At 38.9% G+C, this 21,941-nt stretch overlaps 1 protein-coding gene across 1 annotated transcript; it reads right to left on the minus strand.

Annotated features, from left to right (window-relative positions):
* Window positions 1-3,819: 3,819 nt before the first annotated feature.
* ptpn1 (protein tyrosine phosphatase non-receptor type 1) lies at window positions 3,820-21,928 on the minus strand. The gene is made up of 9 exons (XM_085344526.1): window positions 21,464-21,928; window positions 19,210-19,300; window positions 15,015-15,115; window positions 13,038-13,136; window positions 12,786-12,923; window positions 11,718-11,927; window positions 10,281-10,442; window positions 7,570-7,724; window positions 3,820-6,282 (listed from the first exon to the last, which is right to left on the minus strand). The coding sequence occupies exons 1-9, from the start codon at window positions 21,518-21,520 to the stop codon at window positions 6,021-6,023; spliced, it is 1,275 nt and encodes a 424-aa protein (XP_085200652.1). The 5' UTR covers window positions 21,521-21,928; the 3' UTR covers window positions 3,820-6,020.
* Between the last annotated feature and the right edge of the window lie 13 nt (window positions 21,929-21,941).

Here is a 21,941-nt window from a genome sequence, read left to right on the forward strand (position 1 = left end):
GTAAAGGATATTAAACAAGCAAAAGTTAACTCACAATTTAAGTAAAACTTAATAAGTAAAGTGTGAAAATTGGTCAAGTGTGAACATTTTTGGCTCCTGAAGAGGGGCGTACCAGAAAAAAAAAAAACTTGAGAGCTTCTGTTTTAAATGCAAAAGGGTTAAACTCAAGACCCACAAGCCAAATCTGGCCCTTTGCAAATTTTAATCTGGCCCGCTTATAGCTGTGGTGTGCACACCAAATTAAACAAAGAGCCGCACCTTCATAGCACCTGACAGCTAACAAGGTAACACACAGTCCAACCAAAAGGCAGCTGAGGTATGAGACTGAGTAGGTCATGTGAAAAGAGGCCAGTTTAGGCATTAGCCATGAGGCAGTTTCTGTTTTAAGAGAAAATTGTGTCATTAAGGAACCAGTTGAAAGAAGAAGAATTTTGATGTTTAAATGAAAAAAAAAAAAAGGCATTTACAGCAAAAAAAATTATTCTTCCAGCTAAATCTCAGAGTGGGAAGTTCTATTCCTACATCCAGCTGGTTCCATGCCTAAACTGTGTATCGCAGATGGAAAGTCGAGACGTTCTGGTGAACGACTGTGCTATCATGTTGAGTCCTGTAAAACGGGCTCGGTGAGACTTGCGGGCATATGAACGGGAACAGAATGAAAGATCCGCTACTTTGCTTTGACATGAAGGTGTATTTTTAAGTGACCCATAGGGCAGGTAGCTGTCTGTCAGGTTTGTGAAACAGGTTGCTGTGGGCTGGTTGTGTGGTAGCCTTCTTATAGTTTAAACACACAACTTTATAAAGTCTAAAAGACTTTTATGTGGGCTGATTGAGGCCTTTATGTGGTCCAAAGTGTACATGAGAAGGCTATATGAAGCATAAATTATCAGTCATTAAACTCTATATGTATGGCCCTTGCTATGCTTTTCATTTCCTGGTGTGGCCTCTTCAGAGAAACTGAATTTGACACCTGTGCTTTAACTGTGATTTTTCTTTTTAAAAAAAAAAACCAAAAACTTGTTTTTAAAGCCCGAAAAGGGATCGTGACTATTTGCATCTTAAATGTTGTGGAAATTTGAGCCAAGTTACCTTTCAAGACAAGTTAACACTGAAAGCTTTGTCTTATTCACTCTCCTGGGTTTTTGGAGTTTTGAAATAATAAGGGCATGAATAGACATGATACACCTGATGACAGTGTACTCACACGTTGTGGTATTGAACTCCCATTGTACAGCGCTGCCGAGTGTGGTGACTCACACTTCTGCAGAGTCACTCTTGGAAAGATCTGACTCTCCTCTTATTCAGGAATTTCCTGATCCCTGCTCGGCTCCCTGTGAAAATGAACTGCAGGCTACAAGAGAGACTTCCAGTCAGCCATTGCCCCACCCACCCTCACAGCTGGCCAGCTATTGGGAAGTTCCAGGTTAATAACTAAACTGAGGACATATGCTGAAAGAGTTAGCCGGGCAGGGCTGATATCTTTTTTTGGTCAGCTGTGAATGTGGAGTCAGCATTGTGAAAATTAGGCTGAGTAAGGAAGCAGAGAGATAACACAGTGCACCTCTGACATTTATTTAAGCCCGTCTGTCTTCCTCCATTTTTTTCTTTAAGTTTCTCACTAAAGTAAAAACATCAGAAAATGTAGGCCGAGATGACATATATAGATAGGAAACACAATCAAAGTGACATTTAACACATGTCTAATAATAAAATAATTCATTTTCACCACAAACAGTGCATGAGTCACAGCAGCGCAGTCAGATTAGAAAGATTGTAGTTTCAGTTGAAACATTTGTGGTTTTAGGACTTCCGGTCACACCTTGATTGTAGTTTTCCTAGTGGTGCGTGTTCTTTGCCTTGACGTCAGCAGAGCGGTGGTTGGGAGTGCTATTACTCACTCACTGTTTAAAATGCATTCTTGTACACCAAGTACAGCACAGTGCCTGTGTCTTAACTTCCCAAACAGGAAGTTCTAGCCAAGACTGTTGCCAAATCATCTGCGCTACACCCCTGTGGTGAAGTTTACTCAAGAAACGCATGCATCTCTGGACATGTTTAACCTAACTTTAAAGTTTGATGGTTATTGTTGTTAAAGCTTTTACACTAGCAGGAGCAAAATCTCGTTATTTATCAACCGCAAAGTTTGCTAATCACAAACTGTACAGCATTGTGGTTTTATCTGTGGGGATCTCTCAGATTAAATAATGAAAATTAAACTTTAAAGATAGGGAACATTTTCATTAAAACCAGTTTGTAAAAGATGAGGAAAAGTTTGAAGACAAAAAGAAAATTAATGTGACGTCCTTCCTCACAGTCACTGTGAAGTCTGAAGGCAGTGTCTGCAAACTGGTTTACTCCAGGCTCTCCACCGCTGTAAATACAAACATAATTGATGAGCAAACACCGATATCATACAGACAACAGGAAAGAGTGGGCCGTAACAAACACGGCCACGCTTCACATCGAAAACAGGTGAGGATCACAGTCCCACAGAGCCACCTACTGGTGAAGACAAGCAGAGGCTGGTCAGTACTGCACGGCTCATGGCATAAAAACTCAGATCTGAGAAAAGTTAAATATTAAATAAAACCACGCAAGATTTCCCCTTGAAAGTACACAACCTTTTTGCTTTTTATTTTGACATATAATGTCTTAAGTACAGGAGATATCCACATGAAAAACATATTTAAGCTCTTAAAACCAGAACCAAATCAATTGTACACTCCCTCCAAGTGTCACGCTCTAAAGCCAGAACCATTTTTCTACAAGCATATTTAAGTAGAAACATCAGGGGGTGTATCATAACTGGAAAAGCAAAACTGCCCCATTTTATGCATTGTCTGTTATCTGATTCTTCCTTCCACTAAATTTTATGACTGCAGGATACGTGGCTGCTCAAAATAAGTTCGCATAAAGTTTGCATAACAACTACTGAGGAGCAAAAATGTAATGGTTTTATTTTTACAGTAAAACTGCACAGTTTGTTACTTTATTATCTGAATATTTTTGAATTTCTGTCATAGATAAATTGAACCGTATAAGAAACAAACAGAACCAGTAAAAGAAGTACAATATTACTACAAAAATACCCCCACTTTAAGTCAGTAAAATCTTTTCTTTTCTGGAGGATTAAATTACGTCTGAAAAACATGACGGGCTCTTTGAGAGTTAATAAAGCTATGAAATTTTTCTTAGTCTCCTCTGTTATGCAGAACCTTATAAATAGGGTCATCGTATGAAAAATTAGCGAGTCCCTCCCAACTAACCCCGCCAAAATCTTTTTTTTTTCTTTTAAATTGTGCAATAGCTGTAATTTATCTAATGAATCCATGCAAAGTTTTATCTTCATTTTCACTCAGAGCTGACACACACTGGGCAGTTTCTCGTTTTCAGAGCATTCTCTGTAAACCCAAAAGATGGTTATGTGGGGGAAATCCCAGCAGAGCCGCAGGTTCTGAAATACTCTGAGCAGCGTATGGCACCAGTCACTTAAATCAGCTCTCTTCTCCACTTTCATGCTCAGTCTGAATTTCAGCAAGTGGCCTTGGCCATACCCATTTGCCTAAACCCGTTGAGTTGCTGTTAACGAGCAGTTGAACAGGTACAGCTAGTGAAGTGGTCAGTGAGTGCATATTTTCTTTTTTTCCAGTGATTCTGAAATCATCCCCAACAGCAATCCAACAAGCAGGAAACCTCAGAGGACTCATAGTTCTCAGCTCACAGCGATTATTTGTCCAAAATATAAATACAATGAGACATTTCAGGACTGAAAACAAGATTAGGTGTGAATCAGGACAAATCAACAGCAACTGTGCTTTTTTTTCTCTTTTATTTAAAAAGGAAAATAACAAATGTAAATAAAAAAATACATGTTTTTGAGCTCAGCATAAGAATAGAAAAAACGGGAAAACCTGGTGCAACGGCTGCACAGGTGCTGAGATTTAATCCCTCGCTAAAGCAGAAAAAAAAACCCAACTCAGCACACTGAAACCTGATTTAAAATATATGTACAGTATAAAAAGAAATGAGTACACCACTCTTTAATATCACCTAAATGTCAGCTCATGTGAAAGAGACAAAACCAGCTATAGTTAAAGCACCGCAAATGAAAAACTCAGTGCAACGGTAACCAATTAAAATGTGACTGAGCAGCAAATAGAGAACTGTCAGGTTAAAGGTCGTTTAATGGTCAATCGGATAAACATCCACTGGAATCTTCCTTGCTCGTCACGGTCACCTTACCCTTTCTAGACTCGGCCCAACTTTCACTTCACGAGCAGCGACACAAGAGAACAGACCACCTGTTGATTTCTCTCCAAGTGATCATTTCACACAGAAATGTAGCAGAAATCACAACACAGCTAATGTCCTTTCCCCCACATACGCACCAGAGCCCAAAAACCAAGCATTCGGATGCGACTGTGTCGGGTATGTGTCAAAGGTGTGCTTACTTCTTTTGCACAGAGTTTCTACTGTGAAGCGTCTTTTGTTTTGTAACGTAACAACTCTAACGGCATTCAAACTAATAGTAAAGTAATAATAACAAATTTAACATTAAAAAAAGTTCGCAGGGGTATACTCACTTCTGTTGTATGCTGTATCTAATACAGAATTATACATTCTAAAGAAAGGTACAGCTATCGAGTCCCAAAGTTAAACGAACGCTAGCAGCTTAACTAATCTCTTCTTAGGATAAACCTTTTGATTCACAAATGCAGCATGCTAAAAGAAATAATAATCATACAAAACAATATCGCCAGCTCAGGGCCACGACAAGATACAATGGATCATCACTACAGTGTATTATTTTCATCCCTGTGCTGGTGTTTGATTTTTGGTTTGTTCAAAGTCCCTGGTTCCCCGTTCAAACTCGAGAGTTAGTAAAGGGCGACACATTGCTGAGTATTTGTATTGCTGGAGAAAAGAGATGGACGTTGGCTACTTTGCATCTCCGGTCTTTAAGCTGGCACTCCACCAACTGAACACACATTCACTTATTTTACAATGTGAATCAACTCTGTTTCGGTTATGTTACGCATTTTATCCACTGTGAGCGATACTAGAACTAAAGCCCAATGTTTATAACCTTCTAAAAGTTCTCAAGCTGTTGAAATCACTCAGACGTTACAAATACAGAGTGAGACACGTCACTCTACCTTGTTTTTTTGTTGTTGTTGTTTTTTCCCCTCCCCCTGTGTCACTTTTGGGCTACCACGGAGAGAGAGAAAAAAAAAAGAGTCACATACCAGGAGAGAACCCGGTCTACATCTCACATTTGATGTCCTGTAAATGTTATATTAATATTTTTCACCGGGTAGAATTTAAAAACTACCACTCACACAAATGTACATATACACACAAACACATATATTGTATGTACTCAACCTGCAGGCTATTAGTGGAGTCACATAACAATTCAAGGCCCACCCCAACATGCTCTGGATTTCATTTTACTCTTGGGATCCATGTTGACCAACAGCAAAGGAACAAACAAACAAAACAAATAAGGTTTCTCCCACACTGGCATATTTTCAGACAGGCTGGTCATAAATCTGGTTCTATGATTTCTGATCTGTTTGTTTAACCAAAAGAAGAAAGAAAAGAAAGCAAAATCCTAACGGGCTCATGATTTACTAATAACATGGAAGAACACATTCACGTGTCGTTTGGTAAATAAGAGAAGAGACTCATGACAAAAAAATGGGCTGATAGGTCATTCATCCTGATTCACAGACCAGCAGAGCCCTCTGAGTCTGCGTTTAAGCCAGCACACATTATTTGGGATGTGACACCTGAAAAACTGAGGCCCTGAGCATCCAAGATGACACACAGAAAGAAAGTTTGGGTCGGTCATAAGGTCGGCAGCCAGCCAACCACTCGCACGGCATTTATAAAATTAAAACCAGTGGAAGTGAATCTGCTGAAGACCAAACAATCCACCCCCTAGCAGAGTCAAAGCGGGCTGATTGGTCAGCCTTGTCCACTTTGCAACGTCAGTGGAGAGACGGGGAAGAAGGGCATCAGTGGAAATAGGCTCGATAGCAGGCGAAAGCACTGAGAGCCAGCGCTGTGCACAGGCACACTTTGGTTAGTAGTGGGGACCAAGTCCCCGGCATGGGAGAGTTTTCCTTTGGCTGCTGCTCAGATTTGTTCGGAAAGGAGGTATCATCGTGGATCTCCAAATGGCCGTCGGACTGAGCAACACCGTCACGAGCGTGCTGGAGGTCAGCAGCAGGCTGGGAGTCAGCAGCTGGCATCCTTTTTCGAACTTTTTCTGAGGAGCTGAATGAGAAACAACGAAGGTTCAGATGAGAAAATAATTCTTTTTTTTCTTTTTTTTTTTACTTCTTTTTTTTTCCACAGAAACATGGACTTCCTTGCTAGCTGAAATTGGAAGATTAGTTTTTGAGAGAAAAGAACAAACACAAAAACAACAAACAAACAAAAACACAACAACGTACTAACTTTACCTTTTTTGACCTCATAAAGTCCAATCAGTTACGTGGGGCATAAGGATTTCATTCTTTTCAAATATGAATGAAATTTCGAGTAATGAGGTCAGCATATGTACAAAGAATCACTGTGAGCAAAACATCCTTTTGATTAGTGGTACTTATTCTAAATTTATGTATTTAAAATGTTTACGAAACCTTTTCAAAATTACAAATTCACAACAGAATGTGAAGAAATAATCACTGTGACCTTGTATTCACAAAGTATTGTATTGAAAAGATATCATTTTTAACTCTACGTGAAAAAGGGCCACGCTGTACCTTTCTGTAATACCACATGTGCCACAAGATGGTGCACTGAGCCTGGGTAAAATTTATTTAACCAAGATATCAAGTATCAAGACTAATCTTGATTCATGATACAGAGTTTTTGCACAGTTGGAAATGCAGTGTGAAGGATTTTGGGTATGCAACCTACACAGATGTGCTTGTGTAAAAACAACAACAACCAAAAAAAAAAAAAAAAGTAGGTGTACAGGGATGATGGTGTGCATAGGTCGCATGCTTATTGATTGATAAGTAGGCCTGAACAGGAAGAGTTAACATCATAGAGCGAGAAGGGCCAAATAAAACAAGTGATAAAAGGGTGGCATGAAAAGCACAAACGGAGGCTGCACTGGACAATTTTCATTGGTTTTAAAACCCTTTGTTAGAGAGTAGTCCACAGAGCAGTTGTTTGTGACACTGCCCCCTGCTGAGAGTAAACAGCTACAGCTAGACAACAATCTGCAAGGTTGTACGTAGGCTGTAGGCCCTGTAAGCATCAGCACACACCTGTGGCATCTTAACACACCCACTGGTGAAATGCTTCCCTCGGATGGAGCAAGTCGATCACGAATCAACAGAGAGCTTTCTGTAGTGTCTGTTAAATACTTAAAAGCCGTGTATTTAATTTTAGGAATTCAACACCTCATATTTCAAACTGCACTCTATTTAATTATGTTTCCTGGCCTTTCTGCTCCACGGAGCTATGAGCTTTAGAATCAACACTGACACACGATCCTGTTTTCCTAACAATATTAGATAAACTCAAACAAAACGTGATCTGGATGATTACCCCAGACTGTAGGTCTCTGTTGCTCGGATGATCTCTTCAGGGAAAAAGGACGGCTCTGCTTTGCCATTCTGAGGGTCTCTGGGAGGAGGAAGAGGAGGAGGAGGGGTGAACTCGGGAGGATCATCTTCCTCGTTGGACTGCGCTCTCCATGACTCCTTGAAGAGGGGAAAAAAATAAAAAAATAGCTAAAATAATAGATTTCAAATCGATAGATATTGCAGCATGTTTTGGTTTTGTTTATTTTTTTAGAGGGGACCTTTCATCAACAGAGACTCCAGTTTACCTTCATTATATTGTGCATGTTCCTTTATATTTATTATATTATATCAGTCTAATCACAGTATGCTTCTTAATTATTATTATTATGTTTCTTATTACCAGTTAAATGAGAACATTAAACTCAGTGCATTTATTTTTATGGTTTCTCATAACTGACAAAACAAAACCCGTTTATAAAAAACAGACACAGGCTTTGAACTCCAAGTCAAATGAACCACCCACACACACACACGACCAAGTAGTGATTTCTAACATTCACTCTTAGGATGTTTATGTGCTTTATGTCAAAGGGTTGATTCTGTTCATCTGGACGTCTTATTTAAATGGCCTTCTTGACTCCGCGCTCCTCCCAGACCAGGATGTGTACATCCTGATCATTGAAAGAGTGTCCACTGGCCTGTAGGTGGAAATAGACTGCAGAGTCCTGGCCTGACGAGGTAGCTCTTCTGTGTTGTGCCATCCACTTTGCCAGAGGTTAGTTGGATTCCCCTATGTATAAATCATGGCAATCCTCCTGGCACTTAACAGTGTACACTACATTACTCCGTTTGTGTCGGGGGACCCGATCCTTGGGCTGGGCCAATTTTTGGCGCAGTGTGTTTTGGAGTTGAAGCCATGGAGACGCAGTGTTTAGAAAAAAATGCATCTCAACTGTTCCGATACTCCTGACACATAAGGGATCACTAAGGGTTTTTGCTTAGGCAGCAGTTGTCCTTCTCTCCTGGATCAGCTGGAGCTTTCTTTAGGCGCCTTTGCACCTTTGACAAATGTCCAGCTGGGATAACCACATTTACTCAGAGCCTTCCTGAAGTGATGTTCTTCTGCTTCTCTGGCCGCTCTGTCTGTGGGGATGGTGTTTGCTCTGTGTTGTAGCGATTGACAGAATCAACCTTTTGGGATTTACTTACCTGGATGATTGAGCATGCATCAAGACATTTGCTTTATGATGTTAAAGATGACCTATAATCCATTTTCTCACTCTATCCACTTTGTTAGAAACACCTTGCTAGGAAGGACCTCTTGTGCCTTCAGAAATGCCTTGATTCTTCATGGCATAGATTTGACAACTTTCTGGAATTATTTCTCCATACGGAGATGACAGCAACCACAGATGATTGTGTGGAAAAATCCCAGTGGATCAAAAGTTTCTGAAATATTTAGACGAACAACATTCAAAGTAATTTAAAACCACCTTTCTGCACATTCTGATTCTCAGCTTAAACCTCAGCAGGTCGCCTCGGCCATGTCTACATGCCTAAATGCATCAAATTGCTGCCATTTGATCGGCTGATTAGATATTTTTGTTAAGAAGTGGGTGAACAGATGTACCTAAAGATGTTGTCAGTGAGCGTACACACTGGTACAATGAGGGGATATACTTGTATGGTCATCTCAGTGGGAATCCGGTCTTTAAGTGATGACGTGATGAATCCTGCTTCCAGCCCCAAACTACTGTGCGTTTAATAAGGCTTTTGTGTTTTTTACATATTCTAATGCTTTGTATCTTGTTTTATTTAATCTCAACAAGCCCCTAAAAACAGTCAGTGATCGTATTGTGTGATGGATTATCTCAGTTGTTCTCCCGACTGAAGTTCAGTCCGTTTACAGCATCCTGCCATGTGATTGCATTTGTCCCGGACCTTCGGGAACCCTCACGTTAACTTTTGAGTGGAAAAAAGTTAGCGTTCATCCTCCAGCTTCACTGTTTATATTATGCTAACATAGCTGTGTCGCTAGTGATCACATAGCACATCAAACCATCAAGCCAAACTTCAGTAACCCTACAAACGTCACTGCTGTTTACTTTCCTGTCTTCAATTGTTTCATAAATCTCTCAGTCAGAACATGGTATATTATATTTAGATGCAAACTAGCGAGCTAACTTCCTGATAACTTAGAACTCCATTAAATTTCATAAATTCAGTTTTCATGGATGCCTGGAAGTTAAACTTAATCGTTACACCTGGTAGAGCAACAACGCTGATCATTTTAATAAAGATGAACGGATTTAGACAGTTTTTAACTCTCAGTGATGCCGCAGTGATCGCTGGACTTAGGGACCTGCAGCAGAGTTTGGGCTCTGGCACGGCTAATGACGTCAGACTTAAAGACTGGATAGCTCCACCGCGATACGCTTTACCAGTGACAGCTAATCAAATGAAAGATGGATTAAGGGGAGCAAGAAACTAAAACAGTTTGTTTCAGAGAGCAGATAAACTGAAGCTTTGGACTAAGGTCCAGTATAACATTAAAAAACAACAACAACAATAAAACAATAACTTAAATTCTGAAGCAGGTAAAGTTACTCTCATAGCCCTCCAAACATAAAAATATAAAAGGTGGATATTGGTATAGCATTTAATGAAAAACAGACAAACCAAGTAAAATTTGTGCATTAAGAGGACAGAGCAGAAACGAGAGGAGGGACTTGCCTGCACGGAAGTATCTCCCTTGATGTACTTGGCACCTTCAATTATAGCCAGGTAGGAGAACCGAAGCTGATCTGCAGTCTGAATCAAGCCCGTTCGATAGCGTCGCATCTCCAGCAGCACATCGCGAATACGAACTGAAGACGGGTCTTTACGTAGGGACATCTACACACAGCAGCAAAAACATTCAATACAGACGTTTCTGACGTCCTCTGTAAGGTGTGCAAGAGCGTACTGACTTCTGTCACACTAGCAAGAAAATAAATAAATAAACAAAACTGTATGTGCTTGTACTTGAGAACAATGAGTGAGCTACCAGAGGTTTCAGCCACTAAACTGTAAAGACAACTTAAGCCAATAGATTTAGGCACACGAATAAATAAGAGCAGCTATCACCAACAAAATACACTTCTTTAAAATAACAAAAAACTGTAAAATTAAAAGACTAATCACTTGAAAACAATAGAAAAACTATAAATAGAAGCAAAATGCTCCTAATTTCAAGATCAGGACCTAGACTGAAAGGCAGGTAAACACAGGAATTTTGAAAATATGTTTATAAATACTAATACTGGAGCACACCTAATAAGATTCAGCAGGCTGTTCTAGCAGCTTGAAATACTTAACCTGAGGGTGGCCTTTGAAAAAAAAAAAGAAGAAAAAAAGAAAAAGAAATCACCTCTTCAACCAACTAAAAGCCAATGTAACGACCTCAGTGCAGGTGTTCTATATTTTATTTATTTATTTTTGTTTTTTTAAATACAGCTGCATTCAGTAACTGATTTTTTTTTTCCTTTCTTTTCAAAGATTCCTCTGAGCAGAGTTTCAGTACAACCAGCCAGGTAGAAATAAACGCGTGGATGGTTTTTTCAGCATCTCCCTGGAATAAAAAGCTTCTAACCTTTATAAAACTTCTTAAATGATTAAAAAAAAAAATTAAACTGGGCTGCTGATGTGGTTCTAAAAGTGAGGTCTGCAGTAAGGTCTGCACGAATTTGGACAATGACACTTTTTTTTTCTGCACAACAGTGGATTTCAGTCAATATATTACTGAAGTTCAAACTTTCAGCTTTAATTCAACATTAATGCAATACTCTTATTAAATTGACTTTTTAGGAATTAGACATTTTGATACAGTTTCCCATTTTTAGAATCTAAAAAAGTAATTGGGCAAACTAACAACTTTAAATAGTTTTTTTTTTAACACAACCTAACCATATGTCCAATTTCTAACCAGGTGTTCCAACAAGACAGCTTAGACAACTAATTTGTTCTAATGGATTCCCATTATCTTAGCACATTTCATCTGAAAATCAAGTGTTGTTCTAGCACTACAGCTTCTCAAGAAAAGGTTGCGTTAATTTCCTGTGCAAATGTCAGTCTCCTAGGAGATTAAATTTGTTATTATCATAACTTCCTAAGAACAGAGTTTGTACACACCAACAAGAGGCAGGTGTCCACGAGGCAAAAGGTCCCAGAGCGCCCAATTCCAGCACTGCAGTGCACCACCACTGGTCCCTGGTCTGAATTCAGACAGCCCGACTCTCGCACCTTGAACAGGAAGTTGAGGAAAGATGCAGGAGACTCCGGCACCCCAAAGTCGGGCCAGGTCGTGTAGTGAAAATGCAGAATCTCACGAGTCTCTTGAGTCTGCAGAGAAAGATTGGAGAGAAAACATGTAGGAGAAATGAAAAACTCAAAACAAAGTGCTGATTCCAAACTAAACCTGGATGTAGGGTAGAATACCATGTGGTGCAAATTCCTCTTTTATAAATTATCACAAGCATGACGTTCATGTTTTTTTGTTTTTTTTTAATCTGTGAATAAACAGACACTCCTTTTAATCATTAGCATGTTGGCACCACACGTTAGTAGATGTGACAATTAAGCCAGCATCAAAGATGAAGTGCTGTTTCACCAAGTGTGAAATAGAGACTCGCTGGAGAGCCAAAAAGGAAGTGTATGTCATTTGTTGCTGTCAGTTCTTGAGTCTTACACAGAACAGTAACCAGTGGAGGAAAAATAAAAACAGAGGCTACACAGTAAAAGACCCTCACAGAGAAAAACAACAACAACAACAGAGGACTAGAAGCAAAAGCAGCTCATTAGAAAGTAGACCATTTCTCACAGTTTCAAATATTTATAGCGCCTACAATTGCCTAAAAACAACAACAACAACAAAAAAAAAAACTAGTACAGTAAATCTAGTGATCAAATCCACTACAGGGGGTATATAAAGACAAGCCCTGTGAATTTGCCGTTTTTTTGTTAACTCTGGCCTGATTCTTCATTTCCACTTCACCGTCAGGCTTGACTTCTTCTTCTTTCTTTTTTTTTCCACTAATGATCTTGAGTATGAAAATTGTTCCTTTAAATTAAAATCTATGTTTACAAAGTTTTCACTTTTTTAAAGTTTTCTCATTTTCACTTCATCCCTTTTCTTTACACCGGTGTATTTTTACCCAACCCTACAGTTTTACAACCAAACTCAGCAGGAAGACAACTTACACACAGATTTTCCAACTCCAGCTGACGGACGGTGTAATAAGATTTGATGTCTTCAGAGACAAGGGTGAGCTTGAAATTGGTGTCTTCGAAGATGGCATCTCTCTCCTCTCTCTCTGGCCAGTACTGGGCACACTTAATCTAAAATGACATGAAGGTACACATTACACGCTGGGTAACGGACAGCAGTGAGGTTCAAAGGTAAACAAGGTATGACGATACTAAAACATTGTGAGGACTCAAACAGCTGCTTACAGAGCCTTTCTCTATGACCCGGTTCAGCATCACTACACCACGGGTCCTCTGCTCCCACACCATTTCCCAGAAATGGCCACATGTACTTGGTAGGGGTCCCTAAAAAGGAAGTACAGCACATTTGTTATATAAAAGGCAGGAAATAATATTTTTAGTGTAACAGAACACAATAAAACAGTATCTATTTAAAGAGCTTTCCAAGGCATCTGATTATTATTATTTATTCATTTATTTTTAAGACATTTGGTCTTCAGCATAAACACTCTTGCCCTGAAATTTCCTACAGAGGGAGACTGCAGTATGTTTATCCTTTGCGTAACTTCTTTGGATCAAAAACTGATCTAATCTACATTATAAACTCCTAAAAATAGCCTGGAAATATAGACGCAATTTTGAGTGCTGTTTGTAAATACATAACATTGTATAAGCTCTGTGTATTGCAAACAAACTGTCTTGTAATACAGTTTTGTTGTAATTGCATGGCTGGGAGAGGAAACATGATCACTCCTGTCTAATACACTTCTTTGAATGTTGCCAAATCAGCTTTGACCCAAAGCCACCGAAGCTACCCTCCATTATCAGCTCAAAGATGCCAGCTGCAGATCAGTTCAGTCCCAGTTCCTGCTCAGTTCCTTCTGCCTTGTCACCAGTTCATTGTCTGTCCGGCATTAGTACCAGCAGGGATCATCCCCAAGCTTTGCCCTGTGCTTTGACTTGGACACTTTGGGTCTTTACATTTGCCCATTTCCAATGTGTGCACTATGAAATGTGGAGCATTTACCAGCTTAATATATTGGTATTGTTAGTAAATAACTGACAATATTTGCTTCACAAAGTGCTTTAAAAGTTTTGCTTTCTCAGTGCGAGAAGGAATAAAGACATTTTAAATGCTTTTGGCAACTGATTTAACTTTATGTGGGGGGGGGGGTTTTAAATCAATCTTCAATGAGCTTTGTTTCTCTCTCTATGGTTACGACCTGTGGGTAGTAGATCAAAAAGGCAGAAAGTCAAAGCTCTAAAGGATGTCTGGGCTCAGCCTCAGAGACAGTATAAAGAGAGTGGCTATGCAGGAGGGGCTCAGGGTAGAGCCAGTGCTCCTCAGGCAACTGACCAGGAGTTCTCCTGGCACCTCATAGGTGAGTTGTTTCAGGAAGGTCCTCCAGGGTGAAGAAGCCCCAGCAAACCCAGGACACCTTTTAAAGATTGTATCCCTTGGTTGGCAATACCTCAGTTTTTGCCCAGAAGAGCGTCTGCTGACATTGCTGCCTCTTTGACTTGGAGCCACATAAACAGCAGAACAACACAATGGTATATTCATGTCCACTTGGCTGAACCCAACAGCAGCAGGATAAAAAACAAAAACCTGAGGCACAGGACAAGTTGAATGAAGACCAAAGCAGCACTTGTGCCTGCAATTGTGACTTCATCTCAGCAAGTATAACGAGCCCTAATGTCAAAGTGTTTTCCCAGTGTCACTCTAACCAGAAGGTCAACTCATTGATGCTGAGGATGACTTAAAAGTGATAAAACATGATAAACCTCGACTGAGGTTAGAATGAGGGTGGAATGAAAAGAAACCCCTTCATCGTTTAAAAGCACAACAAACAAAAGGATTCTAAATTTATCATAAAAGCCAAATAAAAACCTCAAGAAAACGGTGTCAGCAGAAACTAAGAATTATGACCTTCATAAAGGGAGGACTTCATGCTGAGTTATTGCATTAGAGTGGCCTCGTCTTTAGCTCTGTGTGCCTAACAAACTAATAACTCATATTCATTTTAAAAATGCTGCAGACAAGGACCTAAAATAAGGCGTAACTATAAAATACAAGATATTATGGTCATTAGGCCAACCAGGAAACTATATTATCTTATACAATCAGAAAATACTGACTTAAAAGTTTGGATTTTTCTGTCATTGTCTCTCTGAATTAGAGGAAATAATGAATTTTCAGTGCTGAATCTTTTCTACACTTACCTGAGTAAGGATATAGTTCCTCCGTGCCTCTTCTACTGTTATTAGGCTGGCATTAATGTAGTCATTTGTACCTAACTGCAGACGTATTCTGCTGTGATCAACTGAGAAGAGAAAAAACAAAAAAGAAATATGAAAATATGCATATGAACTTTTTTTTTTTTTTAAATGCCACAACCCACCAGGGACTAAAAATGCAGTTCTCAAACCAAAACAGCTGTAGGGAACACTTAACAAGCATCTTCATACAAACTAAAGATGTTTACTATTGTGAGATTAGCTATTTACGATTTCCAGTGAAATAACCTTTTAGGTAAAAGGTTAGCAGTATAAAAAACTTTCAGGTTCCTCATTTTCATATCTGGTAAAGGGGAATAAGAAAACCCTTGTTGGTATTTACGGTAACTATTTGCAACTTGGTCTGAGAAAAAAAATTTTGCATGGCTTATTGAGTGTGAAAAAGAGGAAACTCTGGTGTTCAGCTGTTAGTTCAGGATGTTTGTAGAAAGTTCATCGCAACCTGACTATCTGCTGAAGCTGACATGAGGCTTTCAGTTGTTGCAAAGTCTCCAGCAGTAAAAAGATTTTGAGAAGAGGTCAGCGTGACCTGTGAGAAGATAATCACGAGAGGAAGTGCACTAGACCCATTTTAAATGCCAAACTGTTATAGAAAATGAAAACAAACAAGCAAGAAAACAAAACAAACAAACAAAGACATTGATGATCAAAAAAATACATATTGGAAAAAAATTGGTATCTTTGTGTTCTTTGAGTCAGCAGCAAGAGGGAAACTTCCAGAGCTGAAAACAAAGAAGTGGCAAAAACTGCAGATCCTCTAGAGACCACCTGAGGTTGACTCTAAAAGCAAATAATTCCCACAAGACTCCCCTGTTAAAACACCCAAATTTACAGCATTAAAATATATATTTACAACTTGGTGTAGAAAAAAAAAAAAGAGGAAACTCATTCACTTAGATAAGTGAGTTATTGAGTTAGCTTAGTCATTGCATTGATTGACAAGTGTATTTACATGTAGCTGATGTACGCCTCCACTAACTGCAGTCACTGAGCTTTTTTAAATGGAGATCATTTGACTAATAACTAATGTGTGATACAAACTAGTCACAAAGTTTGTGCTCCTTTTTGGTGAGTGTTTACTGCTACTGTATTAATTAACAGTTCATTGATTCTGCTAAAAAAAAAAAAAAAAAAAAAAAAAAAAAAACTGTACCTGTAACCTCAGCCCTTCACCCTTTCATCCATATAAGGTCAACTCTGGCTCCCCAAAAATCATCATAGCATTATGATGGTGGCAAAACTCTAACTTTAAAGCTTCAAAATTCAGCTTTTATCCACATGCACCTTTAACATTGTGTATGGTCACCAAACTGCCAGTAAGAATATATTTTAGATACACAGATTTATATCCTGAAGTAACAGCACAATATCCAGCACACAGCTTGTAACAGTACCAAAATTTTGGTCAAAGACACCAGTAAGTCCCAATGAGGGCAACACTGCTAATGAAATCAAGCTCACAAAAAACAGTGGCTCCTTTAAGATTTTTAAGCTATATCCTCAATTCAGAAAAAAAAAAAATTTCTGTTAATATTTATGAATGAATTGTGCATCAGTATATACACTCACTTTTTATGTAAAATACAAACAAATAGGAGCTGTGTGATTATGGATAACCATATATTAATTAGGGCTGGGCCATATTATACCGTTCACGGTAATACCGGTATAATGTTAGGCAACGATAGGAAAATGAAATATCGCGATAGAATGGGAGTAAAACGCGCATGCGCGGTGCCTTTGTTTTCATACGCACATGGCCAATTGTTGAGTGAAACAGATGAACCAGAATTGGTTTGTAAAAATGGTGCAACTTCCGTGATGTGGAACTGGTTTGGTGTTTGTCCGTCAGATACACAACAAAGCACATTTTTTTGCAGAACATGCAAGCGGCCGTTGTTATTGTCATATTTGTCGGACTAAGATGCTCTTAAATCTGGGAGTAATCTGGGTCCTAAACTCCGTATACTTCAGGTCAAACAACACTGCAGCATCACTTAGAGTTAAAAACTGTCTAAATTCTTTCATCTTTAATAAAACGATCAGCATTGCTGCTTTACCAGGTGTAACTATAAAGTTTAACTTCCAGGCATCCATGAAAACAAAAGTTATTACATTTAACGGAGTTAGAAGTTAGCAGGAAGCTAGCGGAAGTTAGCTCGCTAGTTTCGCTAGTTACCTAAGCATGATATTGCATGTTCTAACTGAGAGATTTCTGAAAAAAATCAAACGTACAGCTCTGCTATCACTTCCAACATAAATGAAGACAGGAAACTAAACAGCAGTGATGTTTGTAGGGTTACTGAAGTTGGGCTAGCTGGTATATAATGATGTGCTACGTGATCGCTAGCGACACAGCTATGTTAGCATAACATAAACAGTGAAGCTGGAGGACGAACACTAGTCATTAATATACTGCAACAACATGGGAATAGAGCAGCTGCCAGAGAATTCAACATTAATGAATCAATGGTACAGAAGTGGAGGAAGCAAGAAGAATGAGTTTAATAAAGTTTGATTTATCTGACTGCTTTGTTTCGCTTAATGTGCCTTATAATCCCGTGCACCTTATGGTCCGAAAAATGCATACTGCACACTGCAGTTTAATGTTGCAAAGCACCTCTTTTTAACTTCAGTGGATATTATACATGGTTATGCTCAGGATATGTCAGCCCATTTCTACTGGAAATGCCTTTTGGTTAAACTTTCAGCAAGGAATTTGCATTTGCACTGTTAAATTTTTATAAAGCTTTAATGTACATAAAAACCAGCTTCTTGTTTATGTGAAAATAAATGGAAGGTTGTCTTTTTGCACTAGTAATGTTGTGGAGTTGTATTTTGTCTCGCATCAATTATATCGTCGGTTATATCGTTATCGCAAATTTTCAAATATATATCGTGATAAATATTTTTGGCCATATCGCCCTGCTCTAATATTAATAAGATAAGCATTTCCTCTATTTCCTCTCTTTTTTGTTTCTGTGTTTGCTTTTTATTTCACCATTTATTTCAACGCTTAAAAAATAAATGATACTAAAAGCATTGCTGGGAAAAAAAAACAACTTAATTTCCCCTTTCCCTGATCTTACCCTGTGTAGCTGTTTTTGAGACACTCAGTAATAAATTAGCTGGAAACACTACGCCAGTCAGAGTGATGCAAGGCTGTTTCTATTGCGCAACACTACCTTCACTTAACTTCAAACTGATATTACAGTTCTTGTACCTACTGAAACTCCAGCCAGCTTAGGTATTTATATAATGCTGCATAATGCTGTGACTTCACCACAGATGTTTAAACATAAATAGGAGATTATAGACCCTTCAACACTGCGGGTAGAGTACCAAGCAAAGAGACCCACAGTGGCATTCACTTAACCTTCAAGTATTCAAATGAGGTTGCATTATCACCCCAGCTGTATATTTATATGTGCCTTTGTGATATTTTGAATCAGAAAAAGGTTCCTACCATGACATGACATTTGCCAGTCCACAACTTTTCATAGTTTCTTACACGAATAACCCCTTTGGTGTGGCAAAGATAGTAGAAAGCTGTGTGAAAATGTGAGCATGTTGTTTTTTAAAACATAACAGTGTTTGATTTTATTGTAATTTTCCACTTCTACTTACTCACTTTAATGTTTTGCAATGAACCACAGTTCACAGAGGCAGAGCAAGATTCAGAGATATCCTGAAGCACATGTGGTTTGATAACTGAGCAACCAGAGCTGGCAGGCAGGACACAAACAAATCTGCTACTTTCAGGGGCATTTAGACAACGTTTCTACTGCAGTTACCCAAATACTGAATCCCTGTGACCAACCTCTGTCTGCATGGTGCTAGCTTTAAGAGGCAGGTGAAGTTTTAGGTAATGTATCCCTTTTACAGCAGGTTTGGTATAAATACCTGGCATAACCGTGATGCTTAAAATCACTGAAAACCCTAGTTAATTACATGAAAACATTTTCAAATATCTGCCCTAGATAAATGAAACCAGTATATGAGTATATAATGAGGTCCTAAATGTAATTTTAGTGGCTACAACACCTTGAGAGTTGTGGGAATATTTAAGTATTTCAGACTCTGCAGTCCAGCACACTGAGGCAAGCAAAGACAAACTTACACGGGCTAACGTCTCTGTATCGATTCCGAGTCTTGTTTTCAGGTGATTTGGCAACCTTACAAGGGAATTCACTCGACTGCTGCCGAATCTCCTGTAACAGAATAAAAGGAGGAAAACAAGCATTAAAGCAGAGTTTTGGTGTTTTCGCAGGGTTTTTTTTTTCTGTTTTGTTTTGTTTAAAAAAAACAAAAGAAACATCCACTCCACATTAAAAAGCTCTGAGTGTGACTGCTGTATTCTTTAAGACAAACAAACAAATAATGATGACATTCGCTGATGACCCTTTTACAATTTCCTCTAGCTATTTCAATAATAATCAGGATTATATTTGCCTCAATACGAACACTGTCAAAAGCTTGTATTTAGACTACCCTTTCTTAGGGTGGCTAATGAAATTTTAATTTAAATGTCAATTCTCATTTCCAACTATTATGAAAACAAGAAACAACATTCATTTTCATTGTTTTATGATATATATGTTCCAAGCCCACCTCTTCTGCTTTCACCTCTTCCTAAAATGTTTAAACACACTGTTTAGTTCAGCTGCAGGCAGTATAACTGCAAGAGAGCTAAAGAGTGAGAGAAAAAGTTTCAAGGCATAGGTAGGGGAACCTGTGGAAGGATTTTTAATGGTTGACTGCAGCCGTTTCCAACTTTAGATCACTTAGGGCCTGTCACCCTATCTGCTTTTGGCAATGCTGAACAGTTTGCTGTCAGCTTCAGCTCTCTGTGGATCACCTTAGGCTGCGTTAACGGTTTCCCAAGAAGGCTATTACAGCCTTTCGCCCATCTGGACCCACAAACATCCCGTTATGGAAGCTATGGGCTTGTAGGGACCATCACCTGGTCTGGCTTTATAATCCAAAGCCCTGCCTACTGGATTTTTTTTCTATTTTATTTGAATTATGTAACAGTTAAAGAAGATTCCATGTGAAAAAACAACAACAACACGGTTTTAACTTCAGCCACTGCATAATGTTTGTAAATAATAGAGAGATGATTGAGATTTGACTCACTGACCAATCATAGTCCATAACCTCACGTTCCACTGTTTCAGTTTATTCAATTTTCTTCAGCAGGGATGAATAACAAGACACGAGGGAGAAAACCAAAGTCCACAACAGGTCTGATTGTTTGATCACGACTGGATTATGAATAACAATTAAGCTCCATTAAGAGCATTTCCTGGCTCAAAACGAGCCTTTGGGGTGATTACATGAAGTTCGAGTAGCAGGTCAAATTTTCTTATACGCAGAAAGAAAGAAAAAAAAACAGTACACTTCATATCATAAATGAGGAAGTGAATGCCTTCAACATGTTTGGCAGACAATGTACAGGCAATGTACAGAAAATATTTAATGTGTTGGTAAATGTTTTGAACAGTACTTTTGCTAGTTCACAAAAAAATTCCAAAGGGGTACTTCTAATTTAAAGTTTTAGGATATGGTCTTAAAGAATTAAAATAGAAGCTGTATGTTACATATAACAGACTAATGAATCCTTTATGTCATAGTATATTGGGAGAGGGGGATTCCTGGCTCAAAGCAGGTTTCAGTTGGGGGTTTTTTTTGTTTTTTTTGTTATTTGTTCTGTCAGTAATGTATTTTTTCTAAATTAACCCCACTGAAAACCCTTAACAATGCATTTAAATTTGAGTAAATCAAACCCCATTCAACAAAAATTACTAAATTTTATTTTATGAAAGGCTAAAACTTCTTTAGAACGTGGCTTCTTTAGAAAGTTTTTACAGAAAGGAAAGTTTCTACCATTATTGTGATGCATTTCCATTTGAATTGTTACCTATGGCATTTTACATCTCATGTGTATCATGGTATGGGAGCGATAAAACCGCGATACGATATTTTGGAGGTTTGTATCGTGATTTCACTCGGTTTCAGGTGTTATACCCCTATGTAATGTATTATAAACATTTATAATAACTATATTTAAGCCTCCGATTAACAGCGGAATGGAAATAGTGGACGAAACTGAGAATAAATCATTAAAAATAAGTTAGTACGTCCAAAAAAGTATGACGTCAGTCAGCGTTGAGCTGCTGCCTTTATACCCGAGCAGACGTATCAATCATCGGATAACTCCGAGCAGGAAGAACAGGCACTGAACTAAACACCAACACACTCATATAGCCAGAGAAACTATAGCTACCACCTCACTGTACGTAAGCTACACATTGACCTAACCAGCTTCAGCTACGGTCTGATTATTTCCACCTTAATTTGCCAAGAGCTCTTACCTGATAAATGGCGTTCCAGCTGCCGTTTTCATCGATTTCCCGAAATTCAGCTTCCATCGCTGACAGTCCAGCTGCCACTCACTCTCTCGTTGTTTAGCCTCCCGATACGAACAACCAAAAGTCCTCGAAGATTAAACAAATTTCAGTCAAACTATTTCGCGCAGTAGCTGGCAACTGGTCTGCCGCTGTTTTGTAATTCTCAGTGCGGCGGCATAGATTACCGTCTCGGCCTGCTCTTAGCGGAAACACGCCGCTAACTCCTCCTCCTGCTGTAGCTGCCGTCCTTGGGTGACCAAAAAAAAAGAGAGCAGAATATATTTTTTTAAGAAATAAAATTCCTCCTGCGTTTCTCTGTGTGTCACTTTGGGTTTATAAGCCCCCGTCAAATCCGGATTTCACACTTTGTTTGCTTGAGACGGCTATTTTACTATTCCTACAGCGGCAGTTGAGACCGACCAGCGGGCATGCGCGGAAGGCA

Source organism: Diplotaxodon limnothrissa, linkage group LG20, assembly GCF_057381915.1.
Source record: "Diplotaxodon limnothrissa isolate DT_005_m linkage group LG20, D_limnothrissa_male_GT1.1, whole genome shotgun sequence".
NCBI classification, from domain to species: domain Eukaryota; kingdom Metazoa; phylum Chordata; class Actinopteri; order Cichliformes; family Cichlidae; genus Diplotaxodon; species Diplotaxodon limnothrissa.

Bases quoted from the DNA above. Each gene is read 5' to 3' on its own strand.
- ptpn1 (XM_085344526.1), bottom strand. From the start codon at position 21,520: ATGGAAGCTGAATTTCGGGAAATCGATGAAAACGGCAGCTGGAACGCC. The intron at 19,301-21,463 runs GTAAGAGCTCTT...ATTCTGTTACAG, and splicing joins GCTGGAACGCCATTTATCAG to GAGATTCGGCAGCAGTCGAG. The intron at 12,924-13,037 runs GTAAGCAGCTGT...ATGTCATTTTAG, and splicing joins GGGTCATAGAGAAAGGCTCT to ATTAAGTGTGCCCAGTACTG.